Source organism: Oncorhynchus nerka, linkage group LG24, assembly GCF_034236695.1.
Source record: "Oncorhynchus nerka isolate Pitt River linkage group LG24, Oner_Uvic_2.0, whole genome shotgun sequence".
NCBI classification, from domain to species: Eukaryota; Metazoa; Chordata; class Actinopteri; order Salmoniformes; family Salmonidae; genus Oncorhynchus; species Oncorhynchus nerka.
Genome location: NC_088419.1, coordinates 62,851,999 through 62,875,063, shown reverse-complemented (window position 1 = coordinate 62,875,063; position 23,065 = coordinate 62,851,999). Strand labels below are relative to the sequence as shown.

General features: G+C 41.6%; 1 protein-coding gene across 1 annotated transcript in view; it reads right to left on the bottom strand.

Annotated features, from left to right (window-relative positions):
- The window catches only part of LOC115108408 (ephrin type-B receptor 1-like), a 208,327-nt gene extending 190,245 nt beyond the window's left edge, over positions 1-18,082 (bottom strand). Inside the window, exon 1 of the mRNA XM_029632688.2 lies at positions 17,815-18,082. Within this exon, the coding sequence (XP_029488548.1) occupies positions 17,815-17,872 (58 nt within the window). The 5' untranslated portion in view covers positions 17,873-18,082. The remainder of the gene's footprint in view (positions 1-17,814) is intronic.
- Positions 18,083-23,065: the final 4,983 nt, after the last annotated feature.

The following is a 23,065-nucleotide window of genomic DNA, read 5'->3' as shown; positions in this document are numbered from 1 at the left end:
AGCTACTGTAACTAAAAGTTGGTAAAGAAAGTAGAGTGTCAGTCAGTTGTCAGTTGATACATGGTCCTGTATGGCTCAGTTGGTAGAGCATGGCGCTTACAACGCCAGGATTGTGGGTTTGACTCCCTGAGGCCACCCATATTTAAAATGGATGCACACATGACTAAGTCGCTTGGGATAAAAGCATATATTGTTTGTATTATTTGATGTGTCCTGTCACAGAGAATTCACTCTCTCTGACTGTGAGGAGAAAGGAAATGATGGATGCTTGTCATCCCTGATCACAGCCTCACATAACTGGAAAGTTCCAAATTCAATACTTTTCTCCCTCGTCCATATCCATGGTAGTATGCTGGAAAATGTGCTAAAAAGCAACATAACAAACCTGGGGGCTGAAAACTGTCTGCATGTCCAGAATAAGCACCAAATCCACCGCAGCTAATGAGCAATGTAATAGCCATTTCTAAAATACTCAAACACCGGCCTGACCTCAATGAGGAGAGAGGGAACTGAAAAAAAGAGGGGTCGCAAAAATAAGCAGTTTAACGAGGAAAAGACTAAATACATTCTTGCTCAATGGACAGAGTCAGGTGTTGCAAAAACGTGTGAGACTGTCACGACTTCTGCCGAAGTCGATGCCTCTCCTTGTTCGGGCGGTGTTCGGCGGTCGACGTCGCCGGTCTTCCAGCCATTGCCGATCCCTTTTTCATTTTCCATTTGTTTTGTCTCGTTTTCCCACACACCTGGTTCTCATTTCCCTCATTATGTGTTGTGTATTTAACACTGTTTCCCCCATGTCTTTGTGTGGTATTGTTTATGTGTTTTCATGTATGCGCACGTTAGGCTGGTTGCGCTGGGTTATGTTCAACCCGTATTTATATTCCGTGTTCATTTGTGCCGTGTGTTTTTGGTTTGCCAAATAAAAGGCTCCAGTTTGCTACCAAATATCTGCTCTCCTGCACCTGACTTCCTACAGCCCTTCACGCATACCTTGACAGAGACTGCGCACTCTTCGTGCCTCATCCTCTTAATCAACCTCTCTCTCCTACTCTCTCTCTCCCTCCCTCCCTCTCTCCTTCCTGTTCTCTTAAACTTGATCTTTCTCTGCCTGCTTTCCAAGAAAGGTTTGTCACCAGAGCTGGCTTTAGAACTGCTCCTGTGATGTAAGGCATGGGTTGCATTAGGGTGGGTGCTGTATAGTCAACCATTAACGCTGGGTTACAGAGAGTAGGCTACATACACACAGTTTCAATTACCAACGGTGTGGCACCAAGACCAGGCTTTGTGGAATCTAGCTCCGACTATGTCAATTCGCCCAAAGTCCATATTCAATTATGAAACGCCCACCTTGTACCTATGTTTTTCCTCTGTAGTTGCGTTTGATTAACGTATGGATTTTAGCTAACAAAGAACGGTATGCAACTACAGAGGCCAAACATACTGTCGGTACAAAGTGGGCGTTTCCTAATTAAAAACCTTTTAAGTATTGAACTTCGAGAATCGGAGCTGGTTGGAGCTATATTCCACAAAGCCTGGTCTCGGTTGGTGAAGTTATTCAGAAACTTCCTTCAACATGGAGTAGAGTTTAGTACGTTACCTAACCCCTAACCTAAACCTAACCACAAACCCTAACTCCTATACCTAACTCTAATTTTAACCCTAATTGTAACCCTACATTTAAAAGCCTTTTTCCTTGTGTCCCCACTTGTCTGAATTTTCCTTGTTTTACTATCCTTGTGAAGACGTCTTAGAAGATTTCTTCAAAAACACACACACTAAACACCTCCATTATCACAGAGGGGCATACACTTAAGTTATTTGCCATGCTTTTAGGTTTCCACAATCCTCCCCCTCTCTTTGGTTGCCTTTCACCATCTGTCTTCCCTGGTGGGATAATCCTCCTGAAACATCCGTTATACTTGCTTATGGAGCCATACGCCCAGAGAGAGAGACTCCTTAGGTGGCTGGCACACTGCCTGCCCTTAAATACAGTACCTGCTCTTCCACTAATAATTCCCCATTATGTCAGCTAATGCTCCTGTGTCAGTGACCAGGGAACAGATGAAGCAAGAACCTGGGAGGAGTAATGTCCCTTCCTGCTGCAAGGGAGAGGGCCCAGACCTTATACAGACCTCATTAAATGTGATTTGATATACAGTAGTACATGGGCAAATCTGAGGCACATTTTCTCAACCAACTCACACAGTGTTCAGTGGTTGAGAAAAGGCCCTTGATGTCTGGTGGTGCATTTGACATTCAGAAAAAGCTATGTCTGTCTTTGTCTCTGACTGTGGGAGAGCTATTTTGTTTCAAAATACTGTGTGAAATGAAGCGTAATTGAATTTTTTTTCATAAAATATAACGCATTAGTATTCTGTAATAAACACCACATTCAAACATTTCTAAAGGAGCCCACATCATGCCTGCTGTGTAGCATGCTGGTGGCAGTTGGCAATCACTGCTTACCCAGCATATTAATAAGTCTAAAAAACACCAAAAAGAAGGAAAAAATCTGACGTTGCCATATGCTAGAAACAAAGAACCCTTTCTTCAAAATGCCCATTTGCCTTTTTTCATCAAACACAATCATCTATTTCTAAAATTAAAGCCATCAAATTCTGTTCGTTATGTAAATTGCAAAGGGAGGTTGGGTGGTTCAGCTCTTCAGAATGCTTTTGTCTCTACTTGTGTTTTCAACTTTTCACTGCAGATAAACATCAGCTCCAAAGACACATTCATGATCTCCTAGATGGTCTTTGTTTTGTATTGCTGTCAACTGAAGCAAAGCAAGGTGCACACTGACAAACATAAGTCAGGGAAAGAAAGTAGGCTTCCGTCTATCATTCCACACACTAGCTTGGTGTTGTGTGCTCTTGGGCGTACAATCAAGACAGCTCAACTCTTCTAACCAGGTTTTTACACAACATCATGCAGTGGAGGTTTAAGTGATAGAGTAAGTGCTCAAACCCTTGGTTAGGTTACAGCCAGCACCATCTAGCCCAAGATCATGCATTTGTAGCACAGACCTCTCCTCATCAATAATAACTAATGTCACACATGATTATAAGCAGGAAGCAGTGCCCATGATGAGGTCAGCTGTCAGGTAAATTAGTAATGACAGGACTATAATGAACATGTATTAAACATGAAAAGACAAGTGATGTTGCACGTAGAGGGGCAGGGCGGTGTGCTTCTGCACGTCTGTCAATCCATTTTCAACATTGATGTGATATCTATCCTTGATGGAATTTAATTGAATCTGATGTTGTTAAATCAACCTTGACAACAAGGTAATTGCGACCCCAATATCTTCCCTATTACTCACTGATCACCTAGTGCCCAAACAGTCAAATCACCCTATTGCCTTGAGGATTTGCAATAGGATAAGAAATGCATCAAAGATTGGGCTGTTAATTCATGTGTTTAATGTGCAGATGTCGGTCTTCTCCTGTGTTGTTCCATACACAGACTGATAAGAGACATCAACAACATGCCAGAATTCTCTCTCTCTCGCTCTCTCTCGCTCTCAAGTCCAAATAAGTACACTCCTGAGGTCATAAATACAAGACAAAGTGTATAAGGCTGTAACAGGGATCTAAAATGGCCGCTCAGGAAGATTCACGAGGTACGTAACAGCTTTATGGCATTGTTTCCTGGGTATAAAAAGGAAATAAGGGCTGCAACTTCGATGCACATATTAAAATAATGAGGCTGTGAATCAGGAGGGAAGGAACTGGGAGGCAGAGTGAGTCCATCTTTTCACACCCACAGGGTCCCTATCCTTACAAGACATGCATGCTGAAAATCACATGATCAGCATAATTTGCCACCAAACAGTGATGACCAAGCATTTCATTCCTATTCATCTACATTATTAGACATCTGAATGAAACAGTCAAAGACAAAACTACAGAGTGGCCCTCCACTAGCACCTGGATAGACTCTCACCTGGATGGGAACACTGACACATTGATTCCATACATCACCTGCCAAAGGAAATCATTTCATAAATGTACAGTTCTGTGCTTTTTCTGCTTGTTCTATTGGGACGCAAGCATACGTGTATATCCAACAGGACTGAGCAGTGTCAGAAAGTTACTTCTCAAGGGGAACGTCTGACTTGGTCTACACCAGGCTTTGCATCACAGGTTGATGAACCCTCTCTTTTCCCCACTAGGCTGGCCCTGCTGCCCAGATTGACAGCCAGTCTAACTATGCTGCTCACTCCAGTAAAAAGGACAGAAGGAAGGCACAGAAGGAGAGGGCTGTTACCTTCTTTTTTAAGTATTGCTGCATCTTAACAATCAATACCTAATTACCTGAAAAAAGGGGGAGTCAAGGGCAGGGTCATTACCAACTGTGTCACGCCATCACCTGCCTGTCCACATTCCTACACTTTTTCCCCCTTGTTCAAACTTTTCCTCCCTCAGTTTCTACCTTAAACCTTCTGTCCCTTGCTTTCTCTCATTACTATGGGAGAGGAGAAGGGCATGCAGAACAGAGAACACCACAGATAGAATATGAGAACAGAACAGTGCCTGAACGGTCCTGAAAAGCAGCCAAGCAAATTCTGCTGTATAATGTGCTCTGGATGGGTCCTACTTTCTGTTTTATGGCACTTGCAGATACACACAGCTAGTCACATGGACATCCACATAGCAAGGCATAATGTGACCTGTGACCCTTGTGGACAATGATTAGCGTGGCATTAGAGATGAGGTGCCCCTGTCTTGAAGGGTGCCTCTAGAGAAAGGACAGAAATAAGATGTTATGAAACACCGATGTATTTAGACAAGAGAGAGAGAGCACCCGACCTCACCCTACTAGAATCTGAAGTCAAATGTCTACTGTTTGCAGATGATCTGGTGCTTCTGTCACTAACCAAGGAGGGCCAACAGCAGCACCTAGATCTTATGCACAGATTCTGGTCACAGTAAATCTCAGTAAGACAAAAAAGGTCCAGTCACCAGGATCACAAATACAAATTCAAAATTCCTAGAGCACACAAAAAACTATACATACCTCGGCCTAAACATCAGCGCCACAGGTAACTTCCACAAAGCTGTGAACGAACTGAGAGACAAGGCAAGAAGGGCATTCTATACCATCAAAAAGAACATACAATTTGACAGACCAATTAGGATCTGGTTAAAAATACTTGAATCAGTTATAGAACCCATTGCCCTTTATTGTTGTGAGGTCTGGGGTCCGCTCGCCAACCAAGAATTTACAAAATGGGACAAACGTAAAACACCAAATAATGCATGCAGAGCAGAATTAGGCCGACACCCGCTAATGATCAAAATCCAGAAAAGAGACGTTAAATTCTACAACCACCTAAAATGAAGCGATTACCAAACCTTCCATAACAAAGCCATCACCTATAGAGAGATGAACCTGGAGAACAGTCCCCTCAGCAAGCTGGTCCTGGGGCTCTGTTCACAAACACAAACACACCCCACAGAGCCCCCGGACAGCAACACAATTAGACCCAACCAAATCATGATAAAACAAAGAGATAATTACTTGACACACTGGAAAGAATTAACAAAAAAACAGAGCAAACTAGAATGCTATTTGGCCCGAAAACAGAGAGTGGCAGAATACCTGACCACTGTGACTGACACACACTTAAGGAAAGCTTCAACTATGTACAGACTCAGTGAACGTAGGTAGCCTTGCTATTGAGAAAGGCCACCATAGCCTGTCTTCTCTTGAGAGCCAGGTCTGCCTATGTGCACACTGTCCACAAAATGAGGTGGAATCTGAGCTGCAAACTGAGCTGCACTTCCTAACCTCCTGCCAAATGTGTTTTCATATTAGAGACAAATATTTCCCTCAGACTACACAGATCCACAAAGAATTCAAAAAACCAACCTAATTTTGATAAACTCCCATATTTACTGGGTGAAATACCACAGTGTGCCATCGCAGCAGCAAGATGTGTGACCTGTTGCCGCAAGAAAAGGACAACCAGTGAAGAACAAACACCATTGTCAATACAACCCATATTTATGTTTATTTATTTTCCCTTTTGTACTATTTGCATATTGTTTGCACACTGTATATAGACATAAGATGACATTTGAATTGTCTTTATTCTTTTGGAAATTCTGTGAGTGTAATGTTAACTGTACATTTTTATTGTTTATTTCACTTTTGTTTATTATCTACTTCACTTGCTTTGGCAATGTTAACATATGTTTCCCATGCCAATAAAGACCTTGAATTGAATTGAGAGAGCGAGCCAGCAAGAATAAATACACTTAGCTGACCCAGCAACTCACCTACCTACATAATCCGCTCCTGCCTTTTCTCCCTCCTCCTTTGGCCTAACACTCTGCTCTCTTGTCCCTTTGTAAACAAGGCTATTGACTCATAATCCATGTAATAACGGAATGCTTAAAAAACACAAAGCTAAGACCATAATCATATAAATTCAAACTTTAAGCACAATATCAAAACCAATTAGTATTTTAGTTGGGGGGGCTGTGAGGCGCACAGAGAGGTCTGCTTCGCCCATCACCAGGAGCTGCTGCTGAAGACTTTAATTACCAGGAGAGTGAATGAATGGCGCACACACAGAGAGACTAATGCCTCACATAATAAGAGAAACAACCCCAATCGAAAAGGCATCTGGAAAAACTACTTTGAAAAACTATATGAAAATCCAGAATGCCAGAAATTAACCGAGACTCAGACCAAATTGGTTGATACATTTTTTTTATTTTATGGAAAAACAATCAAAATAAAGACCAACAAAACCCATTAAATACCCATCACACTAACAGAGCTGAAAGAGAAAATCAAACCCTTCAAGTGCGGTAAAGCCTGTGGGACAGACGGTATCGGCAGTGCCATGCTGAAGAAAAGCAGCCCTAAGCTGTAGGAAGCCATACTCTACAGTAGCTCTTAAATCTGGTGCTGAATGTAGGATACTTTCCAGAAATAAGGCATAATAACACCCATATTCAAGGCAAATATATGACCATAATAATTATCACGGTATCTGCGTGACAAGTCATTTAGGGAAGGTTTTCTTGCAGCATAATAAATACGAGAATACAGACTTTCCTCAACAAAAACAGTGTTTTACAAATGTTCATATTCATCCTCTCCAGCACCACCCCAACATCAACGTGTGTGAAAATTAAGGGGTGATAAGTATTTCCAATGGCATCATCAATCAATTAGTAGACAGTAATCACACTTTGCACACAGATGATGTCATTGGAATACCCATCACTATTATTGGAATACCCATCATTATTATTCAACCATGCTGGTCATTTATGAACATTTGAACATCTTGGCCACGTTCTGTTATAATCGCCACCCGGCACAGCCAGAAGAGGACTGGCCACCCCACATATGCTCTCTCTAATTCTCTCTTTCTTTCTCTCTCTCGGAGGACCTGAGCCCTAGGACCGTGCCCCAGGACTACCTGACATGATGACTCCTTGCTGTCCCCAGTCCACCTGACTGTGCTGCTGCTCCAGTTTCAACTGTTCTGCCTTATTATTATTCGACCATGCTGGTCATTTATGAACATTTGAACATCTTGGTCATGTTCTGTTATAATCTCTACCCGGCACAGCCAGAAGAGGACTGGCCACCCCATATAGCCTGGTTCCTCTCTAGGTTTCTTCCTAGGTTTTAGCCTTTCTAGGGAGTTTTTCCTAGCCACCGTGCTTTTACACCTGCATTGTTTGCTGTTTGGGGTTTTAGGCTGGGTTTCTGTACAGCACTTTGAGATATCAGCTGATGTACGAAGGGCTATATAAATACATTTGATTTGATTTGATTGGAAACATTTATCTTCCTCTATCTTTTTTACTTCAAAAAATAGATACGTGCAATTTTCACATACGTTGATGTTGGGGTGTTGCTGGAGATGATGAATATGGTGAAATGTCCCTTTAAGTGCAGGTCAAATTGGCTTCCTACCGAAACAAAGAACATCTGACCACCCATCCGTAGCACGCGCTCCAGCAGGTGTATCTCACTGATCATCCCTAAAGCCAACACCTCATTTGGCCGCCTTTCGTTCCAGTACTCTGCTGCCTGTGACTGGAACGAACTGCAAAAATCGCTGAAGTTGGAGACTTTTATCTCCCTCACCAACTTCAAACATCAGCTATCCGAGCAGCTAACCAATCGCTGCAGCTGTACATAGTCTATTGGTAAATAGCCCACCCATTTTCACCTACCTCACTCCCATACTGTTTAAAAAAATAAAAAATAATTACTTTTCTGCTCTTTTGCACACCAATATCTCTACCTGTACATGACCATCTGATCATTTATCACTCCAGTGTTAATCTGCAAAATTGTATTATTTGCCTACCTCCTCATGCCTTTTGCACACATTGTATATAGACTGCCCATTTTTTTTTCTACTGTGTTATTGACTTGTTAATTGTTTACTCCATGTGTAACTCTGTGTTGTCTGTTCACACTGCTATGCTTTATCTTGGCCAGGTCGCAGTTGCAAATGAGAACTTGTTCTCAACTAGCCTACCTGGTTAAATAAAGGTGAAATAAATAAATAAAAATTAAAAACATATACACCCTTATCAATCCACCAAGGGTAAAATATTTTCCTGCTTTATTGACTTCCATCTGGCATAAAGGACTCTTCCTGAAACTCATCCAAGTGGAATTGGAGGAAGAACCTATGAGGATATTAAATCAAAGTACAAGAAAAATACATGTAAAAAGGGGTCACCCAGGGCAGCAAATCTCAGCCCAACATCGTTAAATATCTATATTGATGAATTTTCAAAACAGTTGGAGCTCCTGGGCTTCTCCTAGACAACAAGAAATGAGGCTCTTTCTCTATGCAAATGACCTGGTCTTGTTGTCTCCAACAGAACAGAGGTTACAGTATAGCCTGTCAGTGATAGATGCCTACTGCCAAAACTGGGCACTGACAGTTAGCATTAGCAAAACAAAAAGTATGATCTTCCAAAAGTAGGTGGACACCTGCTCGTCGAAAATCTCATTCCAAAATCATGGGCATTAATATGGAGTTGGTCCCCTATAATAGCCTCCACTCTTCTGGGAAGTCTTTCCACTAGATGTAAATTGCTGCGGGGACTTGCTTCCATTCAGCCAGAAAAGCATAAGTGAGGTTGGGCACTGATGTTGGGCGATTAGGCCTGGCTCGCAGTCGGCGTTTGTATTTATTAGGGATCCCCATTAGTTCCTGCCAAGGCAGCAGCTACTCTTCCTGGGGTCCAAACACACCAATGCACCCACATTACTTGTGTAACCGATGTGAAATGGCTAGCTAGTTAGCGGTGGTGCGGGCTAATAGCGTTTCAATCTGTGACGTCACTCGCTCTGAGACCTGAAGTAGTTGTTCCCTTTGCTCTGCAAGGGCCGTGGCTTTTGTGGAGCGATGGGTAACGATGCTTTGTGGGTGTGCAGAGGGTCCCTGGTTCGAGCCCGGTGAGGGGATGGACTAAAGTTATACTGTTACACTTGTAAAACAAGAGATAAAACCGTGAACTATGTTTGTACTGAATGAGCTAAAGATAAAACAGTACACCACCACATATCCACAACACAAAATGCTCAATACCACCATCCAACAATATCACAATGTGTGTGTATACATGTGTCTGTACCTTTGTGTGCGTCTCTTCACAGTCCCGGTTGTTACATAAGGTGTATTTTTCCCTGCATTTTAAATCTGCTCGCAGTAGAAAGTCGTAAGCACAGAATCGTCTAGAATGTAATTGTATGCGGTAGCATTAAGATTTCCCTTCACTGGAACTAAGGGGCCTAGCCCAAACCATGAAAAACAGCCCCAGACCATTATTCCTCCTCCACCCAACTTTACAGTTGGCACTATGCATTGGGCAGGTAGCGTTCTCCTGGCATCCGCCAAGGCCAGATTCATCCGTAGCGACTGCTAGGATGGTGAAGTGTGATTCATTACTGCAGAGAACGCGTTTCCACTGCTCCAGAGTCCAATGGTGGCGGGCTTTACACCACGCCACGCTTGGCATTGCACATGGTGAACTTAGGCTTGTGTGCGGCTGCTCGGCCATGAAAATCCACTTCATGAAGCTCCCGATGAACAGTTCCTGTGTTGCTGTTGCTTCCAGAGGCAGTTTTGAACTCGGTAGTGTGAGTATTGCAACTGAGGACAGACGATTTTCAGAACTCTGCAGTCCTGTTCTGTGAGCTTGTGTGGCCTATGACTTCGCGGCTGAGACGTTGTTGCTCCTCAACGTTTCCACTTCACAATAACATCACTTACAGTTGACCGGGGCAGCTCTAGCAGGGCAGAATTTTGATAAACTGACTTGTTGGAAAGGCAGCATCCTATGACAGTGCAATGTTGAAAGTCACTGAGCTCTTCAGCAAGACCATTCTACAGTCAGTGTTTGTCTATGGAGATTGCATGGCGGTGTGCCCAATTTTATACATCTGTCAGCAACGAGTGTGGCTGAAAAAGCTGAATCCACTCATTTGAAGGGGTGTCCACTTTTGTATGTTTTTAGTGTATATTTTTTTCCATGAGCATTATATTTACTATTTTAAATTGTTATCACTGTTGTTTTCATATTTTATGTGTATCACTTTACTTTGGTGACATTGACCTTGTCCTTCATGTCAATAAAGCATATTGAATATGAATTGAGTTTAATATGAATTGAATATGAGAGAGAGGAAACAAGCCCTGGAGCAGGTACACGCAGACATAACAATGATTCTTTGTACGGACATGTACCCTTATGCCAACCACACTCTTTCCAATGGAAACCAGGCCTAGGGGCCTCTTTCATCAGGGGAGGAAGTGAGGGGCCCCCAATGCCACCCTAGCACCGCCACCACCATTCACTCAGTAACTTACATACTCCACATCCCTCACTAACGCACTACCTCTTTCATTCTCTCCTCTCTATCCCTTTTCTAACAGCCAACACCACAATTATTTTTCTACCTAATCCTCTCGCTTCCCATATCCTTCTTCTTAGACTATTGGTGAAGGGTTTGAGTTTTTCAGAGAGAGTTAAGATAAGGCAGGCCTGGAAGTTAGAGGCTGCATTAACATGCTAGGGGATATGGTCAATTTATTTAAGGCTTGGCAATAATGAATGTCTTAAATGTAGCTCATTAAAACACAGGGTGATAGAGGGACCATGAGAGAAAAGGGGAAAATTAGTACAATAGAAACAGACAGTTAGTGGGAGAAATATGTGGATGAAACGAAAGGGAAAAGGGGGGTGAATAGAGCAAAATATGAAAAGAGAAATGAAGAAAGATGACAAGGAAAAGACTCATTAAAACACAGTGCTGATTAGAACAGAGCAGTTGAATGTTTGGGATTTGGTCTCAGTCTGAATTCATAGGACAGTTGAAATATTCACACAATTAGCTGTGCATAGAGAATGAAAGAAGAGCACGGAGGGAGAGAGAAGATAACTGAATACCTAATGGTATGGTAAGAAGAGAATGAAGTGAAGCAGAGAGCAGCACACCGGCTGTTGTAAGGTTGTGAGAGGAATGATCTGGACTCTAATCATCACTATAACGTTGTTTCCCTTAAACAGATTCTTGTTTAAATGACTTAATCGCCCAGTTCATTAGGCAGCAATTTACCCGCAATAGACCCTGCATTCAATTAGGGCACTGAGAGGCTGGGTTAGAGGAAGTCCTGCTGAAGGATTGGCCTGATTGGCCACACCATACCCAATGTAGGGCAAAGCCAAAGCATGGGGCAGCTCATTAATAAGGCCAAGGCAATTCCCTAATTGGCAGTGTTTATGGATAGCTGTGGATATTTCTTGACAATGCCTGCCTTAACATGGGTCATCTCATTCATGGGGCCTGGCCACTAATAGGTGAGCTAAGCAGTCCTCTATCGGGGCTGGCCTATAGATGAAGCGGATGCTAATCTACAGGACTGTTTAGCTAGCACAGACTGGAACATGTTCTGGGATTTATCTGATGGCATTGAGGAGTTTATCACATCTATCACCAGCTTCATAAATCCCAGTTTTCTTGAACGCACTGAAGTCAGAAGTCTGAGATTTGAGCTCCCAGTTGTTTTGAACATGGCATTAATGCCCAGAGGGAGACAGCAGTGTATTATTCCCTTTGAGTCAGGAACCAAAATTCCTCCGTAGGTGTTCGATTTCACTTACCGGCATGTCAACTGAGCCGGGATCACAGTCACACGGATTGGGACGTCGGTCCCAAAGTGCCCTTCCAAGCGTTGGAGGTGAGCAGTCATCACTGTGTGGGACACTTACTGATGCACAGCTGATGGTTCGCTTTTGAAAGACTCTCTCCAAAAATAATTATCTCCTCTGAATCCACTGATTTGGTCACAATGCTCTTGTATTTCCACTGCATGCTTGGGTTCAGTTCGTTCAGTTTCCAAAATATGCAAGGAGACATTTTCTTTTCATTACACAGAAACTCAACCAAGTCTGTTTTTTTTTTACATCCATTGTGAATGACAACAGTTCCTCTCTCAATGCGAAAAATCTTTCCAATACTCCCCCTCGATAACCACCAGGCCTCGGTGTGAAAAAGAACATTGTCATGCTCTGATCCCATATCTACACATAGTTTTGCGAACAGGTGTGCACAGTGGATGTGGTTTGATGTAATTTACAATCGAAGTTATCTGCTGCAGTATATTTCTGATTTCTGCGCTCAGCTCTTTTGCCGCGAGTTGCTATCGGTGTATCATACAATGCGTCCATATGGCAGAGGGAGACCCATTCATAACTAGAGTGCAGAGACCTGCCCCATCTATGCAAAAGCCCACCATTTGATCCCATGGAATCTGTTCTTCATCAATATAGCCACGCAGCACACTGAACATCCCCTGTGCCGTTTCATGCTCGGGAATCGTGAGACAGAATAGTATGTACTCGTGAATAGCATCCCCTGACATGTAAAGTGAACAAAAGTCAATGCATGGACATCTCGGCCCTCACAGCTAACGTCCATTTGGAGAGCATAAGCTGGAGAGTTTGAGTCATTCAGTCAGTGTTCTCTTGATTGCTAGAAATAGCATGAATTCTTCATTTAACAGTGTTATCTGACAAAGCTATTGATGTGAGTTTGTGCGTCTTTCTCCCCACCCATTGTTTTCACCATATCAGTTGCATCCAGTAATATCAAAGTCTCTGCAATAGTGTGTGGTTTCATAGCATAGCTTGCTTAGCCATTCACCGTGGGAATGATTCTAGTGCAACGGTCAAGTGGGGCTTTTTCCCATAATCTAAGGGCGCTCTCTAGTTGAATTTTATCTTTTAGATTTGAATAATTTTTTATTTAGATTGTTAAGGTTAACCACATTACAATGATTGAGATACAATGGCGATATTATAATTTATAATTTTTTTGTATATATCTATTTTCTCCAGGATTTTGGAAATTCTTCCAGGACCCCATTTTCACAACCCCTAGTTTGGGAACCGCTGTCCTTTAGGGAGGAGGTCAGAGACCTGTCAGTGTGGTGACATGACAACAAATTCTCCCTCAACATGATTAAGACAAAAGGAGCTGATCGTGGACTACAGGAAGCGAGGATCAAGTACGCCCCCATCCACATCGACAGGGCTGTAGTGGAGCAGGTCGAGAGCTTCAAGCTCCTCTGTGTCCACGTCACATATGGTCCAAACCAGTGGAGGCTCCTCCGAGGAGGACCATCCTCAGTGAATTTCATAAAAATCTAAATAGTGAAACATTTAAAAAAGTGATATATTTAGATAAAACGATACTAAATATGTTCACGTCCTTTTCAGATAAAACTATACTAAATATATTCACGTCACCAAATAATTTATAAAAACACATTGTTTTGAAATGAAGGTCTACAGTAGCCTCCGCAGCACTCTAATATAGTGCGATGGTATAGCCAGAGGACAGCTTGCTTCTGTCCTCCTCTGGGTACATTGACTTCAAAACAAAACCTAGGAGGCTCATGGTTCTCACCCTCTTCCATAGACTTACACAGTAATTATGACAACTTCTGGAGGATGTCCTCCAACTTATCAGTGCTTTTGCAGCATGAACTTACATGTTGTCCACCCAATCAAAGGATCAGAGAATGAATCTAGCACTGAAAGCATAAGCTACAGCTAGCTAGCACTACAGTGCATAAAATGTGTTGAGTAGTTGACAAAGAAAAATAATCGTTGAACCATTTTGAACAAATTAATATCTTCCAAAAGTAAGGAGCAGAAAAAGATAGATATTTCTTAGCATATTTGTTTTCACTTGCTTAGCTAGTGATGAATTCAGCTAGCTAGTTTAGCCTACTCAAACACCCAGCTCAAACAGAGGGATGCTATGTTAGATAGCTAGTTATGGCTATCCAACACTGGAACTCTTCAGAGTCAAGGTAAGCTTTTGGTTTTATTAATTTATTGCCACTGGGGCTGCCGGTGTAACTGCTAAACTGATTTCTGCTGACTACACTGTAGCGGGTTTACTAATGTGTTAGTTCTAGTAACTATGCTGCCTATGACATGACAACAATGTAGACTGTGTGTAGAGGTTAGTGGCCATGATAGGAAGGTTTGGCTTGGAAAGGTTTGTTCGCCTGGTCACAGACAGCTGATGTGTTGTGCACTGAAGTCCACGAGTGGAGGGAAAAGGTGAGAGGAGGAGAGCGCATAGATAGATGCAAGAAGGAATTAGAAATACAACAGGCTGTTTTTATGTGTCTGGCATAAAAGTGCCGTTTGCTTGTGATCAGGGGTGTATTCATTGCAGTGATTCTGTTGAAAAAAATGTATTGAATTGAGGCAAACGGAATGGGTATAAATGAATTTATCCAATAGAAACTATTGTTTGCAACTGTTGGACTAATGGTTACACCCTAGATCAGCTAGACACAGGCAAAAGTGTGCAAGACGATATTGAATGTGTCACTGTCTGATTACTCAAAATTCTCTAGACCTGTGCACCTACATTGTAAACATTTATTCATAAACTAGGTTGTAGCAACCTCATGATGGGTACAGATTTTTTTTTAGTATCATTTAGTAAGCCTAAACCTATCCATGTTACATTGAGCTGAGTGACTGTAATATGATTGACAGTCATCCAATATGCTGTAATAGAAATAAGGCCATGTGAATTTAAAAAAATAATCATCCTCCATCTTAAACGGTACAGACTGCCACTGGTCCAAACACATCAACACTAGGCTTGGGTGGTATCCAGATTTTCAAATCATCATACCGTTCTTCCCTCATTATGGGATTTACGGTATTACCAGCATAGCACACAGGGGCGTGCGAAAAACGCAAGACACTCCCATTGGGCTTCTATAACCAGAATGCTAACAACATTTGCACAAACTAATAGCAAAATCACATAGATGCTGTTAGCTAAATGCTAACGAGCGAAACTAACAAACTAATTGCAAAGACTCATACATTCAAGCATAGCTACAGTAGTAGCTACCGAATCTCATTTTCGGGGGGTGTGGACATTTACAATCGAAAGTGAAAGACAGAAATTGTGAAAATGAACAAAGTTGTGATGCATGCTTTTCTGAAGGAAGAGCATAATGGGTTAATGGCGCACCGGATAGAAGAACAAACGCTAACAGAGAAATAATGTCAACTGTAGAGGTATCTCATCCAGAGCTCTTTCACTTCTGGCAGAATGCCGTTATAAGATATATAATGGCAAACATTTAGTAGTGAATTGCATACAAGTGTAACTTCATCACCTCATGTGCGCAGCACAACAGAGACTCGCCATGGACTCACAAACTCCCACTTTCTCCCGTTGTGCTATTTACAAACAAACGCGTGACTGGTTCAACTGTTCTGGGGAACTAAGGTAAACTTCATAATGTAAAATTATGTGACAGGTGAAATGAAGAACGCAATCTGCTTGATCTTGTAGCGCATTTTTGACTCATTACATATGCTGCTGCTACTGTTTATGATGTCACTTTAGTCCTAGTTATATGTACATATCTACCTCAATTACCTCGTACCCCTGCACAGGGACTCGTTACTAGTACCCAGTGTATATAGAAAAGTTATCGTTACTCATTGTGTATTTATTATTACCACGTTTTTTACTTTTCTATCATTTCTCTATTTTCTTTCTCTGTGCATTGTTGGGAATGGACAATAAGTAACCAGTTCACGGTTAGTCTACACCTGTTGTTTACGAAGCACGTGGCGAATAAAATGTCATTTGATTTTATTAGCCAGGTTATTGTCACGGCCAGGCAAAGGGTGAGGGTCCTCACTATATGACCAGTCACCCCTAGTCCACGTATTATGGGGATTTGTAGCTTTATTAGTTTTTATTTTATACTTGTTTTGGTTTTTACTCTCTTGCTGTAAAGTGTCCTTGAGTTTCCTGAGAGCGCTTTAAATCCCATGTATTTTTATACCAAGTACAGGTTAAATAGGTAACCATTTTACCTTTCCAAAACCTTGTTACCTGCCCTGACATATTGTATCTTATCATCACCAACAAGCTGGTCAAATCAAAGATGAAACATTTGATACAGTTTTTTTGCATGGTGTATCTCAGTGCATTGATCTACAAGAAACCTCAGTAAGAAAACATGAAACAAGGGCATTCGATCAACTGACTGTCATCGCGTTCACCACTGACGCACGTTGGCTAGGCTATTCATCACAGCCATAGCGGAGGACGCGTTATGCATCGCGTCTGGGGATATGATAGCAATACACCTCGTGAGACCAGCCAACCTGTGGATTCTGTCCGAGTAACCTATTCAAAAAGATACATACAGACAAAATCCACCTTTTAAATATTTTGTAGAAACCGGAGAGAAAAATGGACATGAGAGGAACAAACCTCCATACAGAACTTCTCATTATTATATCGAACAAACAGCATTTCGGAGAGACCTTGACCTTCTCTATAGCTTATATAGAGGGACAGCTTCACATCAAGTAAAAAGAGATTCAATGAAGTCATAATGTATGGAGGTTTAGGAGGAAATGGTAAAATAAATGAGTATAGGTTCTCTACCTGCCACCTTATATCTTAAAACATGACCTGAAATGAATATTCTGTGGCACTGACTCACTGACTGCAGGCTTCCCTCATCTCCTCCACTAGCCTATATGTTTGGGAGGTAATGTCCTATCAAATAATATTGGTGTAAATAATTGGGGAATTAGGCCTATGTATAGTTGAATTTTTATTTAATTGTCCAGCGGCATTAAATGATTGGAAGAAATCGTGGAATATCTTAATTGAAGCAATTAACCTAATGCAGCGTTTAGGTAATGTCCGATACTCGGGAATTTCGGACTTGCTAACCAAGAATAAAGAGTCGGAGCCCGAGTTCCACACATGGGAGGTAATCAGAATCAACCAATAGGAAGCTCTACACAAATAACATACGTTCCTTTCAACTCGGAGGTCCCAAGTTTCGACGCGACATGAACGCGTCATAAAGCAACGATATATATATATATAATATAATATTAATCAGTAATACATTGATTCAATGCTCATCTAGTAGTCTAATTATTGATGGTATATTATTGAAGGGAATACATGACCCAAAACTGCACATCCACCATCGTAGTGGCAGTGGTACACCCACTCTCGACCCTGGGTACCTCTGCCTGAATCAATCAGAGAGGCGCCACGGAACCAGTTCCAAAGTTATCCCATCCAAGATCCTAATTGCTTTCCATACCTTTAGAAACGAATACATCCATGCGCTTACAATAACACTGTATAATGCACCATATTGCGTTCACATACGTGCACACATAGCAATAGAATATCACAGCTACAAAGAGAGAAACTCAAATAATTTACCTTCCACTGCGTAAACCGTAGTAATCACGCATAAAACCGCTAACAAATCCGCTGGCATGGCAAAGGTGGTCTGCCTTTCCTCTCCCCTTTAAAAAGGTGTAAACACAAATCCTTTAGCTGCCACAGAATAGTATTCCAGCAGTGCGTATGTTGAATCACATTTCAAACCGTACTGTACGCAGTGTATGAAAACCTACTAGGTTACTTGGAGGATGAGGCATGTAAGGGATAAGTGAAGCGGGATGAGAAATAGACCTTGGCCCCCGTTCCCTCAACAGCACTTCTCACACCCCTTTAACACCTCGTGACCAATCACGAAAAGAAGATAGTGCATCTCAAACCAATCGCAACAGAGCATCCGCTCAGATTCCTACTAACATTTTTAAACTACTGAAAAGTCCCCTGCTTTGCCATCCAATCGTACTGCAGGGAAAGAGCAACGACTAGTGGTCCAGATGAAGCATTGCATGCACAGCTTCACCTAATAGGCGTTTCTCATCAGATGAATTTCACTACGGCGATAATGTGATTGCATTTTACCATTTATTTATCATGCTATTCCATAAACCTAAGCAGTCCATGGTGTGTTATGGCTATACATAGTCACGAAAGCTATTTCCATAGCCCATGTTGATATACTGAATTGTCACCTGTAATATCTCTATTTGATGGGAATTAAACCCATCACATGCAGGACAACGACAGAATTAAAAAACGTATATCTGCCATCATTTACGATCGACCACCTAGTTTATTAAGTAGGCTCGTAGATTTATGAATGGTTTATGTTCTGCAGGAGCATATGGCAGATTTAAGAGTCTATTCTAACAACAGACAATTACTGTGTCATCATGGCACTGCATAACAACTTTTAACATGTGCCTTGAAGTGACACGGTAAGCCTATGAAATGGTTTGGATTGATGTCCTCTATACTAACACCTTGAAAGTAGTTTGTTGTGAATATGGATACTCATTGTGTTGCACTTCATTCACTGTACTTGGTGCTGTGTTCTAGAATCAAATCAAATATGGTAATATGTAGTTCATTTAACAAGGCAAGCCAGTTAAGAACAAATTCAAATTTACAATGACGGCCTATCGGGGAACTGCCTTGTTCAGGGGAAGAACAACAGATTGTTGTTACCTTATCAGCTCGGGGAATCGATCCAGCAACCTTTCACTTACTGTCCCAACGCGCTAACCACTAGGCTACCTGCCACCCCAAATTAAATTGTGGCTCCATTTAGTTCCCATGTACAAAATGGTATCTTCCATTACATGGAATATACAATAACATCGCTATCCTCACTTATGAAATACTAATATTACAGTCTGCCTAAATGAGGGTGGAGAAGTCAACAGCCTGAGACTCAACAGCCCAGACAGACAGGACACACAATAATGTAGGCAGGGTGTGTGCCAACAGTCGCGGCTCTGCCCCCTCACACCCAACTAGGTAGCGAAACCCTCCCCCTCCACACACACACACAGTGCTGTTATATTAGTTCGCCCACTTGTCTTCATTAGCACTCCTCACACATGCTCCCATTACATTTATACCTTAATTGGCAGCCAGATCTGCAGCTATTACATGTACATGTATATATTTGCAGACTGCCTGCACCAACCCACCCCCATGCCTCCCCATAGTGAGGCGCCTGCTCCAACAGATGGCAGACTCACAGCTCCTCCTCCCCTCCCTAGGGAAGCGTGGCGGACACAAGGCCTGCTGACGGAGCCTGATACGCTCTTATCAATACAGCAGCTCCGCTCACTTGCTCTACTTCCAATTACAGCCCTGTGCCGACTCTGTGGAGCTGGCTGAACTGCCGCGCAGACATCTTTGGATGGCAGAAATTAAAAAGAATTATACGCCCAGTCCTACACAAAGCTACATGTAAATGCACAGGGATGCACCCCCTAAACAGAAATACACACACATGTACATACCACACCCCTGTGCGCACACACACACACACGATATAACTATCAGCCCAACATTTACACTTTAGTCATTTAGCAGACGCTCTTATCCAGAGCAACTTTCAGTTAGTGCATTCATCTTAAGATAATTAGGTGGGACAACCACACATCTCAGTCATAGGAAGTACATTTTATCAGCAAAGTCAGTGCAAGTTTTTTTTTTTTTTTTTTTTTTTTTTTTTTGGGGGGGTCAAGTGTTAGTGTAATTTCACAAAAGGCAATTTATGAGGGGGTCCGATGGGTGCTAGACAACCATTTTCAAGTCAAAACACACAAGAAAATTCACTGTCTTCTTGGTAAGCAACCCAGTGTAGATTTGGCCTTGTTTTAGGTTGTCTTGCTAAAATGTGAATTCAGATTTTCCTCTAGATTTTTTTTTATATACACACACACATACATATTACCAGTCAAAAGTTTTAGAACACCTACTCATTCAAGGGTTTTTCTTTATTTTTACTATTTCCTCATTGTAGAATAATAGTGAAAACATCAAAACTATAAAATAACACATATGGAATCATGTATTAACCAAAAAAGGGTTAAATCAAAATACATTTTATATTCTTCAAATAGCCACCCTTTGCCTTGACAGCTTTGCACACTCTTGGCATTCCCTCAACCAGCTTCACCTGGAATGTTTTTCCAACAGTCTTGAAGGAGTTCCCACATATAGTATGCTTAGCACTTGTTGGCATCCCAAACCATCTAAATTTGGTTGAAGTCAGGGGATTGTGGAGGTCAGGTCATCTGATGCAGCACTCCATCATGCTCCTTCTTGGTAAAATAGCCCTTACACAGCCTGGAGGTGTGTTGAGTCATTGTCCTGTTGAAAAACAAATGATAGTCCCACTAAGCCCAAACCAGATGGGATGGTGTATCGCTGCAGAAGGCTGTGGTAGCCATGCTGGTTAAGTGTGCCTTGAATTCAAAATAAATCACAGACAGTGTCACCAGCAAAGCACCTCCACAGCATAACACTTCCTCCTCCATGCTTTACGGTGGGAAATACATATACGGAGATCATCCGTTCACCCACACCGCGTCTTACAAAGATATGGCAGTTGGAACCAAAAATCTCACATTTTTCATGTTTCTTGGTCCAAGCAAGTCTCTTCTTCTAATTGATGTCCTTTAGTAGTGGTTTCTTTACAACAATTCAACCACGAAGGCCTGATTCACACATCTCCTTTGAACAGTTGATGTTGAGATGTGTCTGTTGAACTCTTTGAAGCATTTATTTGGGCTGCAATTTCTGAGGCTGGTAACTCTAATGAACGTATCCTCTGCAGCTAAGGTAACTCTGGGTCATCCATTCCTGTGGCGGTCCTCATGAAAGCCAGTTTCATCATAGCGCTTGATGGTTTTTGCAACTGCGCTTGAAGAAACTTTTAAAGTTCTTGAAATGTTCCTTATTGACTGACCTTCTAGTCTTAAAGTAATGATGGACTGTTGTTTCTCTTTGCTTATTTGAGCTGTTCTTGTCATAATATGGACTTGGTCTTTTACCAAATAGGGCTATCTACTGTATACGCCCATACCTTGTCACAACACAACTGATTGGCTCAAATGCATTAAGGAGGAAAGAAATTCCACAAATTAACTTTAATGAAGGCACACCTGTTAATTGAAATGCATTCCAGGTGACTACCTCATGAAGCTGGTTGAGAAAATGCCAAGAGTGTGCAAATCTGTCATTAAGGCAAAGAGTGGATATTTGAAGAATCGCAAATATAAAATATATTTTGATTTATTTTGCACTTTTTTGGTTACTATATGATTCCATGTGTGTTATTTCATAGTTTTGATGTCTTCACTATTATTCTACAATGTAGAAATTAATACAAAGAAAAGAAAAACCCTGAATGAGTAGGTGTTCTAAAACCTTTGACCGGTAGAGTATATTTTTATATTAACCCTTCGGATGACAAATATATATATATATTTTACAGCTTTTCTGCTACATATACAGTACCAGTCAAAAGTTTGGACACACCTACTCATTCCAGGGTTTTTCTTTATTTTTACTATTCTCTACATTGTAGAATAATAGTTAAGGCATCAAAACTATGAAATAACACATATGGAATCATGTTGTAACCAAAAAAAGTGTTAAACAAATCAAAAGCGATTTTATATTTGAGATTCTTCAGAGCAAAAACATGTTTTTCCAAAATGTTGCGTATTCAGACCCTTTGCTATGAGACTCGAAATTGAGCTCAGGTACATCCTGTTTCCATGGATCATCCTTGAGATGTTTCTACAACTTGGAGTCTACCTGTTGTCACAAGTGTAGAGAGGAGTAGGCAGAAAGCAGTCACAGGTTTAGAACTACTGAATTTATTAAAGCACCATATATAAAAGCGGGACGAAACCCAAAGTGCAAACTAATAAAATACTCAGGAAATAGTAGGAGAGATACCCATCAGGAAAACAAGCAACATTTACAATGACCGACAAAGACAAATGACAGAGGGAGTATATATACAGTGAGCGGGGAATGGAACCAGGTGTGTGTAATGATGAAGAAACAAGTCCAGGGTTAATGAGTGAAGGGTGTTTACCAGCAGTAGGTTCGGCAGCAGCAAGAAGGCCGGTGACGCCGAATGCCTGAGCTGGACAGGAGGGGGAGCCAAAGCGAAGGCTGGTAAATTCAATTGATTGGACATGATTTGGAAATGGACACACTTACAGTGCCTTGCGAAAGTATTCGGCCCTCTTGAACTTTGCGACCTTTTGCCACATTTCAGGCTTCAAACATAAAGATATAAAACTGTATTTTTTTGTGAAGAATCAACAACAAGTGGGACACAATCATGAAGTGGAACGATATTTCAAACTTTTTTAACAAATCAAAAACTAAAATTGGGCGTGCAAAATTATTCAGCCCCCTTAAGTTAATACTTTGTAGCGCCACCTTTTGCTGCGATTACAGCTGTAAGTCGCTTGGGGTATGTCTATCAGTTTTGCACATCGAGAGACTGAAATTTTTTCCCATTCCTCCTTGCAAAACAGCTCGAGCTCAGTGAGGTTGGATGGAGAGCATTTGTGAACAGCAGTTTTCAGTTCTTTCCACAGATTCTCGATTGGATTCAGGTCTGGACTTTGACTTGGCCATTCTAACACCTGGATATGTTTATTTTTGAACCATTCCATTGTAGATTTTGCTTTATGTTTTGGATCATTGTCTTGTTGGAAGACAAATCTCCGTCCCACTCTCAGGTCTTTTGCAGACTCCATCAGGTTTTCTTCCAGAATGGTCCTGTATT